Source organism: Schistocerca nitens, chromosome 4, assembly GCF_023898315.1.
Source record: "Schistocerca nitens isolate TAMUIC-IGC-003100 chromosome 4, iqSchNite1.1, whole genome shotgun sequence".
NCBI lineage: Eukaryota > Metazoa > Arthropoda > Insecta > Orthoptera > Acrididae > Schistocerca > Schistocerca nitens.
Genome location: NC_064617.1, coordinates 691,107,715 through 691,119,818, shown reverse-complemented (window position 1 = coordinate 691,119,818; position 12,104 = coordinate 691,107,715). Strand labels below are relative to the sequence as shown.

Here is a 12,104-nt window from a genome sequence, read left to right as displayed (position 1 = left end):
GCTAGCTTTCATCAGGAGTCTATACTCGACACAGTGTTTTCTCCAACGCATTGCATTGCATTGCGCTCGAGACAACACGGTTGCAAGGTACGTTCTGCTAATAAATAACTGTTCAGTAAAAAGTCTGAAACGTTGCGCCGTTTCCGAGTCGGTAAGTACTGAAGTTAGTCAATAAGACCGTTGCGCGCGCAAATTCAAGCGACCCGCCAAATACAGTTAGCGTCAGTTGTTCTCACAGCGTAGATCATAGCGCACGAGACTGCTCAGTCTTTGGCTCGGTTTCGATCCTTACTACCGTCCCATATCCAGTTTTTGTATCGCTCTCCTGTCAGGTGCTAGGAAACCAAATGAAGAACACGTTTGGCGGCAGCGTCTCTGGCGTCACGCTTGAATTCGTGCGCGCAAAGGCCTGATCGGCTAACTTCAATTCTTACCGACTCGGAAACGGCGCAACATATCGAATTTTATGAAAGTCCATATTATTGCGTGGACGATGGACTTCAGCTGATGATATATATGAGGAAAAAGTACCAGCACAGCTGTGTCTTGAGAATGCCTTTATTCTATCACACGAAACCGAAGAAAAAAATATTTTGTTGACTCCCACCCATAAAGCAAAAAATGATCATAGTAATAAAATAAGAGAAACCAGAAATCGCGTGGAAAGATTCATTGTTCGTTTGCCTCGTGCGCTGTTCGGGAGTGGAACGGTATGAAACAGTCTGAACGGTTGTTCGATGAACCCTCTGTCAGGCACTTAAGTTTGAATTTCACAACGTACGTAGTCACATACGACAAATACTTGCGTACACAGCTGTCCAGGGTAACGAGTAACTAAAGTAAATGAACATGTATACTGGAGAAAGACAACCGAAATCAATGTACGTAAACCACAAACTGATTAAACTAATTTCTCTTGTCATATGCGTCAGTAACCAGCAATACGCATGCGTCACAGGTCAGGGGGTCAAATATGGGGAACGAAAGGCTATTTACAATTTGTATAGAAACCAGATGACAGTCATAAGAGTCGAGGGGCATGATAAGGAAGCAATGGTTGGAAAGGGTTGTAGCCTATCCCCGATGTTATTCAATCTGTATATTGAGCAAGCAGTAAAGGAAACGAAAGAATAATTCGGGGTAGGAATTAAAATCCATAGAGAAGAAATAAAAACTTTGAGGTTCGCCGATGACATTGTAATTCTGTCAGAGACAGCAAAGGACTTGGAGGAGCAGTTGAACGGAATGGACAGTGTCTTGAAAGGAAGATATAAGACTAACATCAACAAAAGCAAAACGAGGATAATGGAATATAGACGAATTAAGTCGGGTGATGCTGAGGGTATTAGATTAGGAAATGAGACGCTTAAAGTAGTAGATGAGTTTTGCTATTTTGGAAGCAAAATAAATGATGGCCGAAGTAGAGAAGATATAAAATGTAGACTGGCAATGGCAAGGAAAGCGGTTCTGAAGAAGAGAAATTTGTTAACATTTATAGATTTAAGTGTCAGGAAGCCTTTTTCAAAGTATTTGTACGGAATGTAGCCATGTATGGAAGTGAAACATGGACGACAAATAGTTTAGACAAGAAGAGAATAGAGGCTTTCGAAATGTGGTGCTACCGAAGAATGCTGAAGATTAGATGGATAGATCACGTAACTAATGCGGAGGTTCCACATAAAATTGGGGTGAAGGTGGCACAACTTGACTAGAAGAAGGGATCGGTTGACAGGACATGTTCTTAGGCATCAAGGGATCACCAATTTTGTATTGGAGGGCAGCGAGAAGGGTAAAAATCGTAGAGGGAGACCAAGAGATGAATACACTAAGTACATTCAGAACGATGTAGGTGGCAGTAGGTACTTCGAGATGAAGAAGCTTGCACAGGATAGGGTAGCATGGAGAGCTGCATCAAACCAGTCTCTAGAATGAAGACAACAACAACAGGTTTTACAAATGGAATACCTTGTAACTGGTAGGGATACTATTTTGTATCTGTGTCTGAAGTGGTTTTTTGGCAGAACTGCATTATCGAACTGTTGAAGGAAAAACAGCACTCGATACCGACTCTCAAAAATTTGTAGCCTTTAGCCACTGTTCATTTCCACCATGAGATGGCAATACTAAATTTTAGCTAATCAACTGAAGATGAAACATGTGATGTATAAATGGGTCAAATGGCTCTGAGCACTATGCGACTTAACTTCTGAGGTCATCAGTCGCCTAGAACTTAGAACTACTTAAACCTAACTAACCTAAGGACATCACACACATCCATGCCCGAGGCAGGATTCGAACCTGCGACCGTAGCGGTCGCTCGGTTCCAGACTGTAGCGCCTAGAACCGCACGGCCACTCGTCGGCATGTGATGTATAAGAAAGTGCAGAGCGGCATTCGCGGTAATGTCACGTCGCTTCACTTCCGAGGGGTATCTGGTACGGTTCCACACTGGAAAAAAAAAATCCAATACACCGAGGATTCCAATACACCGTATTATTTTCCACTTTTTCACTGTTTTGGCTACGAAAACCTATTTTTCAACACAGTCTCCGTTCAATGCGTGAGCCTTACACCGCCTAACTGGGAGGGTCTGAATGTCTGCATGGCACCACCTCTACTGGTTGACGCCAGACCAACGTCTTGCTGCCTCAGTAACCTCCCCATCATCCACGAACTGCTTCCCGCGGGGTGTCTCCTTCGTTGAGCCATACAGATAGAAATCAAAAGCTGCACGATTCGGACTGTAGGGTACAACAGTCCAATGAAGTATTTTGAGTTCCTCTTGGGTGCGCAGACTTGTGTGTGGGCTTTCGCTATCATGGAGAGGCTGAAGTTCGTTTGCATTTTTGTGGGCTGAAGTCTTTTTTTTCCAATTTTATGAGGGTAGCACAATACACTTCAGAGTTGATCGTTGCACCATGAGCGAGGACATCAAACAGAATAACCCCTTCGGAGTCCCAGAAGACCGTCTCCATGACTTTCCCGGCTGAGGGCGCGGCTTTGGTCTTTCTCTTCGAAGGAGACGTTGGCTGGCGTAACTCCATGGAATTCCGTTTTGTTTCCGGTTCGAAGTGATGAACCCATGTTTCATCGCCTGTGATGAAGTGCGACGCAAAATTGTCACGATCAACCTCGTAACGCGCAAGCCATTCCGCACGGATAGTCTTCGTTGCTCTTTACAGTCTTCTATTAGGCGGCAAAGAACCCATCGAGCACACACCTTTGAGCACCTCAACTGGAGGACGAATGTGTCAAAACTACTAACAGAGACATCCAGTTGAGCAGCAAAGTGTTTGACTGCGATCCGTCGATCACATCGAATCAAAATATCCCCACGTTCCATATTGCAAGAGTCCCTGCTGTGTGAGGCCGACTGTCCTGCGGGAGGTTAGACGCCTTTGCGCGATCTTGTTGCGATGATGACAGAGGCCTCGCCCAACGACTCGCCGTGATTTTGTTCACTGCCAGGTCACCGTAGATATTGTGCAAGCGCCTATGAATATCCGCGATGCTCTGGTTTTCCACTAAAAAAAAAACTCAATGACAGCTCTCTTCTCGAAACACAGACGCCATTTTGAAGGTTACGTATAGTGCCGCTACGTATAGTGATTTCGTGAACAAACAGGGTGGTCCATTGATCGTGACCGGGCCAAATGTCTCACGAAATAAGCGTTAAACGAAAAACTACAAAGAACGAAAGTTGTCGAGCTTGAAGGGGGAAACCAGATGGCGCTATGGTTGGCCCGATAGATGGCGCTGCCATAAGTCAAACGGATATCAACTGCGTTTTTTTTTAAATAGGACCCTCATTTTTTATTACATATTCGTGTAGAACGTAAAGAAATGTGAATGTTTTAGTTGGACCACTTCTTTCGCTTTGCGATGGATGGCGCTGTAATAGTCACAAACATATGGCTCACAATTTTAGACGAACAGTTGGCAACAGGTAGGTTTTTTAAATTAAAATACAGAACGTTGGTACGTTTGAACATTTCATTTCGGTTGTTCCAATGTGATACATGTACGTTTGCGAACTTATCATTTTTTAGAACGCATGCTGTTACAGCGTGATTACCTGTAAAAACCACATTAATGCAATAAATGCTCAAAATGATGTCCGTCAAACTCAATGCATTTGGTAATACGTGTAACGACATTCCTCTCAACAGCGAGTAGTTCGCCTTCCGTAATGTTCGCACATGCATTGACAATGCGCTGACGCGTGTTGTCAGGCGTTGTCTGTGGATCACGATAGCAAATATCCTTCAACTTTCCCCACAGAAAGACATCCGGCGACGTCAGATCCGGTGAACGTGCGGGCCATGGTGTGGTGCTTCGACGACCAATCCACCTGTCATGAAATATGCTATTCAATACGGCTTCAACCGCACACGAGCTATGTGCCGGACATCCATCATGTTGGAAGTACATCTCCATTCTGTCATGCAGTGAAACATCTTGTAGTAACATCGGTAGAACATTAAGTAGGAAATCAGCATACATTTCACCATTTAGATTGCCATCGATAAAATGGGGGACAATTATCCTTCCTCCCATAATGCCGCACCATACATTAACCCGCCAAGGTCGCTGATGTTCCACTTGTCGCAGTCATCGTGGATTTTCCGTTGCCCAATAGTGCATATTATGCCGGTTTACGTTACCGCTGTTGGTGAATGACGCTTCGGCGCCAAATAGAACGCGTGCATAAAATCTGTCAGCGTCCCGTAATTTCTCTTGTGCCCAGTGGCAGAACTGTACAAGACGTTAAAAGTCGTCGCCATGCCATTCCTGGTGCACAGAAATATGGTACAGGTACAATCGATGTTGATGTAGCATTCTCGACACCGACGTTTTTGAGATTCCCGATTCTCGCGCAATCTGTCTGCTACTGATGTGCGGATTAGCCGCGACAGCAGCTAAAACACCTACTTTGGCATCATCAATTGTTGCAGGTCGTGGTTGACGTTTCACATGTGGCTGCACATTCCTGTTTCCTTAAATAACGTAACTATCCGGCGAACGGTCCGGACACTTGGATGATGTCGTCCAGGATACCGAGCAGCATACATAGCACACGCCCGTTGGGCATTTTGATCACAATAGCCATACATCAACACGATATCGACCTTTTCCACAATTGGTAAACGGTCCATTTTAACACGGGTAATGTATCACGAAGCAAATAACGTCCGCACTGGCGGAATGTTACGTGATACCACGTACGTATACGTTTGTGACTATTACAGCACCACCTATCACAAAGCGAAAAAAGTGGTCCAACTAAAACATTCACATTTCTTTACGTACTACACGAATATGTAATAAAAATGGTGGGTTCCCATTAAAAAAAACGCAGTTGTATCCGTTTGACCTATGGCAGCGCCATCTATCGGGCCAACCATAGCGCAATGTGGTTTCCCCCTTCAAGCTAGACGAGTTTCGTTATTTGTAGTTTTTCGTTTGATGCTTATTTCGTGAGATATTTGGCCCGGTCACTATCAATGGACCACCCTGTATAGTGGCTGAAGCGGGAATATTCCACGATGTCTCATAACAAATTCCGCATTTCTCAACCGAAATGGCCGAACAAAATGTGCTGTATTACTTATTGAATGCCCCCCGTAACTGTACTGAATACTTCCCAGCCATTAGATCTTAGCACGTTGTTGTTATCGGAGAGAAATCGTTGCTTGCGAAAGAAGCGTACCACAAAGGGCTCCTATAGAATCATTGCTAAATAACGACGAAGGCTTCTTGAGTCGTTCACGAATGATGATGTTGTGTATAGGGGAGATGCAAAGTACAAAAAATGTAGCAAAACGGAGGAAGAGCTGCTAAAGACCGACGCTTTGCACAGGGATTGGTTATCGACGTAAAAAATTTTAACTCATTGCCTATAAATAGGCGGAAAGGCCCATTATTGTTCAGTTATACAACTGTGAACGACTCACTGAAAACAGCATCAGGCTTAAAGTACCAAGGAGTAGCCGTCCAAGGTGACGTTAAAAAATCTAGAGATTTCTGTCCAGAGCGATGTAAGCTTAGAAAACAAGCCGTCAACCGATTCTTGAGAATTGCTCCTTCGTCTGGACTTAACAGAGAAGATCCAAGGAACAGCGGCGCCTTTCGTGAGGGGTTCTTCCAGAAGTGTTCACCCAACTGCAGTGGAAGACGCTATAAGAGAAGCACTGTGAATGGTGGAGAGGTTTCGATTTGCTATTGTGATCTAGCAGCAGTAAAACGCACAAGATCGTGTGAAAACACGACGGTAGTAACAATCACAGGTATAACACTAGAGGAGACACGACTTAACACAACCCATCACTCAGTCTTAGAGTGTGGCACAGAAAGGAGTCAGGTTGTATGTTGTGGTCTTCAGTCCAAAGACCTGTATTCATCTCTTGGTCTCCCTGTACTACTTTTACCCCGCACACTGTCCTCCAATACTAAACTGGTGATCCCTTGATGTCTAAGACCGGGCGCTGATAACCTCGCTGTTGTGCGCCCTAAAACACTAATCATCATCATCATCATGTCTAAGAATGCTATCAACCGACCCCTTCTTTTGGACAAGTTGTGCCACAAATTTCTTGTCTCTCCAGTTCTATTCAATATCTCCTCATTAGTTACGTGAGCGACCAATCGAATCCAGTCTCCTGTGGCAGCATATTTCGAAAACTTCTACTCTCTTCTTGTCTAAACTGTTTATCGTCCATGTTTCACATCCATACAGGGCTCTATTCCAGACAAATACCTTCAGAAGAGACTTCCTAACACTTGAATGTATATCCGCTATAGGTATTCAATCTTAATAATACTAGACCATCTCCCCAGCGAAGTGGATAATCTAATAATAAAACTATATTCAAACTCAGCCTCCTTCTACTTCCTATAAAATTTTCAGAAGGTGTAATTCTATAATATGTATCAGTATGTGTGTGTGTGTGTGTGTGTGTGTGTGTGTTTGTGTGAGAGAGAGAGAGAGAGAGAGAGAGAGAGAGAATGAGTGAGAGAGAGAGAATGGGGCGGTATACAGAACGTTAAGTTAAACATAAATCATCTCTTATAAAACAATAAACATAGCTTAATATTAATGTAAAAGACAATCATGTGGTTAGTGTGTCCTCCTGAAATCCTGAGTGTGGTGACTATAAATCCAAAGTATATTCAGAAAAGCTGTACTGGTGCATATTTGTACACATTATATCATAAATCAACTAAGAAAAATGTGATGAGGTTGGAAGGGAAGGGGAGCAAGACGTCACGGTTTACATAATTGTCATAGTCCCAGGAGAAAATCATTCGGGATACATAACTGTTCCGATTTTTAATCGAGAAACAAAGCGCGTGAAATACTATTTTCCACTTTAATTATTTGTGTAAAACAAATTTCCTAGAAGCAGAACGTTATATAAACATAAATTTTCACAATATACAAGCCTATCGCATTTGGTTTAACCAGTCTTAATCCTAAATGTTGAAAAGAAATGCAGGTGTTACCTGTCTAACTTTCTTATCTTTCACTTTGTGACCCTCGAGACAAGTAAAGCCAAACCAAAGGAGGTATGAAGGTGCATCACGTAATCCATTTTTCCTAACGGGACTACAGCCATGAGGAAGCTAAATTTGTGGAGAATATGCGCGATGCAGCGTGTGTTAGCAATGCGTATTGAATATTGTTTGGCATGTATTGCGCGCTTGCCCAAACAGTCTGCAGTCAAACGAAATTTTAAATTTTACTAAGAAATAAGTAATTTGTATCTGATTACTGATTAGTAACATTACATAATTTTTAGGATTAACGAATTATACCTAAGTTCCCAGTAAGTTACTAAACATTGCAGAAAATATGCCCAAACTAATACAATAAAAGCTGTATAACAGTGTTTTCTCTCTGAAGAAAAAAAAATTATTTATGTGTAATGTACGAGGGTAATGCCACAAGTAAGGTCTCCTATTTTTTTATAAGTACATAGACCTGTTTATTTCTACAATGGTTTACATCAGTTTACAGCTTGGACATTTAGCTATTTTTCGACGTAATCACCATTTCTGTCGATGCATTTTTGTAGACGCTGTGGCAGTTTTTGTATGCTTACGTCATACCAACTCGCTGTTCAGAAAGTTACGAACCTCTTCTTTCACCTCGTCGTCGGAGTTGAATCGTTGAGATTACAATTAACGCTGACAGGTACTGTGAGACTCTGAAAAAGCTCAAACGGGCAATTCAGAACTGGAGAAGAGGAATGTTGAGCAAGGGCGTACACATTCTCCATGACAACGCTCGCCCACACATCGTTCGGCAAACCGTAGCTCTCCTGCAACAGTTTCAGTGGAACATAATCACCCATCCACCTATAGTCCTGACTTGCCGCCCAGTGACTATCGCATGTTACCTAGGTTAAAAGAACATTTGGCCGGAAGGCGATTCAGCTCCGACGACGAGGTGAAAGAAGAGGTTCATAACTTTCTGAACAGCATGGCGGCGAGCTGGTATGACATGGGCATACAAAATCTGCCACGGCGTCTATAAAAATGCATCGACAGAAATGGTGATTATGTGTAAAAATAGCTAAATGTTGAAGCTGTAAACTGATGTAGACCATTGTAGAAATAAACATTATAAAAAAATTGGAGAACTTACTTTTGGGATTACCATCGTACGTACATTTTCCTTTCCGATTCACAAAATGAAGATACATTCTTGCTGTGGGTTTTTCACATACTGCATTGTCATATACCGATTATCGATCTCAAAATATCATGTTAACTGACAAGAATGAAATTAAGTATAAACACAACTGTCCCAGTTTTTTTCTCCTTTAAATCTGATCAGCCTAGGCTGACTCAATCAAGTAAATCCTTTATTACCGTCACCTTGCGAGATTATGTTTCACAAACTGGCTCGCTCACGATGAAGTTTTGGCTACATACGTTATAGTTTTGTTGGCCCATAATACAAATGCATGTCATTGCATGACTACAGCTAATGCTGGTGTTTTTTCAATGCATGTTCACCGCTTTTTACTATTTGAACAATCTGAAAATGGTTGTAAAAAAAACAACAGAAAATACTCATCGTGCTTTAATTGTGTACTAAGAATTGCTGTATAGACATTACAATCTTTTTACATTAATTTTTTTATTTAAAAGATAGATTATCTTATTGAACCAGGTCCTCTCGATTCGCAAAATCATCGGGTCAATTGCAGTTTTATTACACCGCAACGCTACCAATGGGCAAGTGGTGCTGTCTGTTACGTACGCCAGAAGATAATTGTTCTGTATGAGGAGCAAACATTAATATTTGTAATAGAGGTTCAGACCATGTTCCTTCTTTCTTTTCTCCTTTTCGTATTATATCAGGCTTAAATCGAGCAGGTAGTAGAAGTGAGGGAGTCCCAATTGGGAATATCTGAGAGATGACTTCCATTTTCGGCATTCACCTTGCAACCAAAGAAAACTTCCAACAAATTTCGTCAGAATTGCGAGTTGGGAAAATCTTAATTTAATTGTGGAGTAATAGGTTCCTGATAAAAATATGAAAGCCTAGCGTACGCGAAAAGTGTATTTGTGTACGTGTATACGTACAGAGTAATGTCGATGTCTTTCTTGACACGTCAGTCGCTGCCAATCTCAGATGGATCGACGGCGAGTTATGATTAATATCAACTAGATTCCCTTGAATAAAAAGAAATAAAAGAGGCAAAACGGTAGGAGACAAAAAGGTTTTAATACCCAAATAAAGTAAATACTGTAGCTGTATATAATGCGAACTGTAAGAAGCTTGAAATCAAGCAAATAGCGAAGAAAAGTCTTCAGCGATAAACAATGTTTGTATCTGCTAGCTTCACAACTTCTCTCGGAGACGCTTAATCTCGTTGGCGGCTGATTGCCCTATATCAGATGATACTAACGAGGAAATCGTAGTTTACGTACAAACAAGGGTTATGACAGGAGGCAGAGAAATTTTATGTAGTAACAAACGTTTGGAAAAACTGGATTAAAAGGCACAACGCCAACAATCGGCAGTGTCGAGCGCTCTTCAACGGAACACATTGCAAGGCATAAATGTCTCCCTTGAAGTAACTGCGGTGAATTAAAACGATAAATTCCAGCAGTAGAAAGGTAATCATTACGTGACGCTCTTCTCGGCTGTGCTGTCGCAAATTTACGGTAACTGTAACAGTGCGCTAATTTGTGGTAAACATGCGTACATGACCGGTATCCTCTTGGAAAACTGGCTGCAAGAATGAAAACAAATTCGTGCCTCTACAACAATTAGCAAAACCCTCGGTGGCACAACTAATTTCTTAAGCATGTTTCCATAGCAACCATGTCACATGGTGCCGCAGTATTACATAAGCCATCGGGTCGGCACATCGTAAATCTAATAAGACTAAAGAACCGAAGACTGCAGGACGCTACCTGTTGCGCACAAGCAGGTACTCACTGAGCATGCGTGGGAGCCCACGTCGTCTTCCTTGTCTGCTTTGGCACCGTTCTGCATGTCGCCCACTTTCGCACGACTGCCGCCGCTTCGCGCCGATCCTCGGACTGAACTGCGAGATGGGCGCCATATTGACCGGGCGCCACAGTGCTGCCAGCTGGCGGACGTTACGTCAACGATGCAGATCACCAGACAACGTTGCTGGTCAACGACGTCGTTTCAGGTGTCACAAAAGACGCAACGCAGAATAACGTAGCCTTTTTACAGCTTCATGAAAGGATACAGACTACGAAAATAAGCAATTCGCAGGTGAAACTGTGTTTTTGTGCCTACCACAAGATCTATTGTAATATAACGTGTGCAGAGTTAATTGGATCACATTTGACATTACGGTAAGGTGACAACTTAGCAAAATCCATAGGATGAAGCATTCATGGACGGTAGGTGTCCGTGTTTGTTTAAAATGATTGGCTTTAACAATCACATACATTTCCTGTTGAAACTGAATGACAAGGGATTTCTAATCTGACGTCGGTACGGAGATCGCCAACATAGCTGACATTTTCCATAGCATTTCTGGAACTTATGAAGAGCATTACAGATTTGCTAGCTGTATTTCCGTGAATATGAACGAAAAGACAATACTTAGCAATATACTCCGAAGAGAAAACACCAAATTAAAAAAGTAAAATATTTGCACTAAAATATGTACTCGTCGTCGACGGCCTAAATTTCTTTCTACGTAAATCGCACACCAATCACATTTCCGCCCTCGGTATCTGAGTGGTCGCCGGCACGGTAGCTCAGCGTGTTCGATCAGAGGGTTAGCTGCCCTCTGTAATAAAAAAATGAGTGAATGGATCAACGAAGAACCTAAACAGGTGTCATCGGGCGCCAGCCTCGAACAAATTCAACGAAAAAAGAAAAAAAAACTGGTCAGCGCGACAGCATGTCAATCGTAAGGGCCCGGGTTCGATTCCCGGCTGGGTCGGAGATTTTCTCCGCTCAGGGACTGGGTGTTATGTTGTCCTAATCATCATCATTTCATCCCAATCGACGCGCAAGTCGCCGAAGTGACGTCAAATCGAAAAATTGGTTCAAATGGCTCTGAGCACTATGGGACTTAACATCTGAGTTCATCAGTCCCCTAGAACTTAGAACTACTTAAACCTAACTAACCTAAGGACATCACACACATCCATGCCCGAGGCAGGATTCTAACCTGTGTCCGTAGCGGTCGCGCGGTTCCAGACAGTAGCACCTAGAACCGCTTGTATTAAAGATGTTAACGATCGCAGGTTCGAATCCTGCCTCGGGCATGGATGTGTGTGATGTCCTTAGGTTCGTTAGGTTTAAGTAGTTCTAAGTTCTAGCCGACTGATGACCTCAGATGGTAAGTCCCATAGTGCCCAGAGCCATTTTTTATTAATACTATGAAAATGTCGCTTGATTTAATATATATAAAATAGGTATATATCGAACAATGATATTTCGTGCCCCAGGCGAAATCGAAAGTGAACTGTACGAGGAAATAAATATAGTCCAAAATGCGCCGAATGTTAATGCGGTTGGGGGCGGGTAAAACAATGTGATTTTTGTATAGGTCTTCGTCCTAAAGATGGTAAAGGGAAAAGATTCAGAGAAAACGTGT

General features: G+C 42.5%; 1 protein-coding gene across 2 annotated transcripts in view; it reads right to left on the bottom strand.

The window, feature by feature from the left end:
• LOC126251662 (proton-coupled folate transporter) overlaps positions 1-10,584 on the bottom strand; it is a 324,444-nt gene extending 313,860 nt beyond the window's left edge. Inside the window, exon 1 of one of the 2 annotated variants that reach the window (XM_049952233.1) lies at positions 10,457-10,584. In XM_049952233.1, coding sequence (XP_049808190.1) covers positions 10,457-10,513 — 57 coding nt within the window. In that variant the 5' untranslated portion in view covers positions 10,514-10,584. Of the gene's footprint in view, positions 1-10,431 lie in introns of both variants that reach the window. The other variant, XM_049952234.1, reaches the window with a different exon arrangement.
• Positions 10,585-12,104: the final 1,520 nt, after the last annotated feature.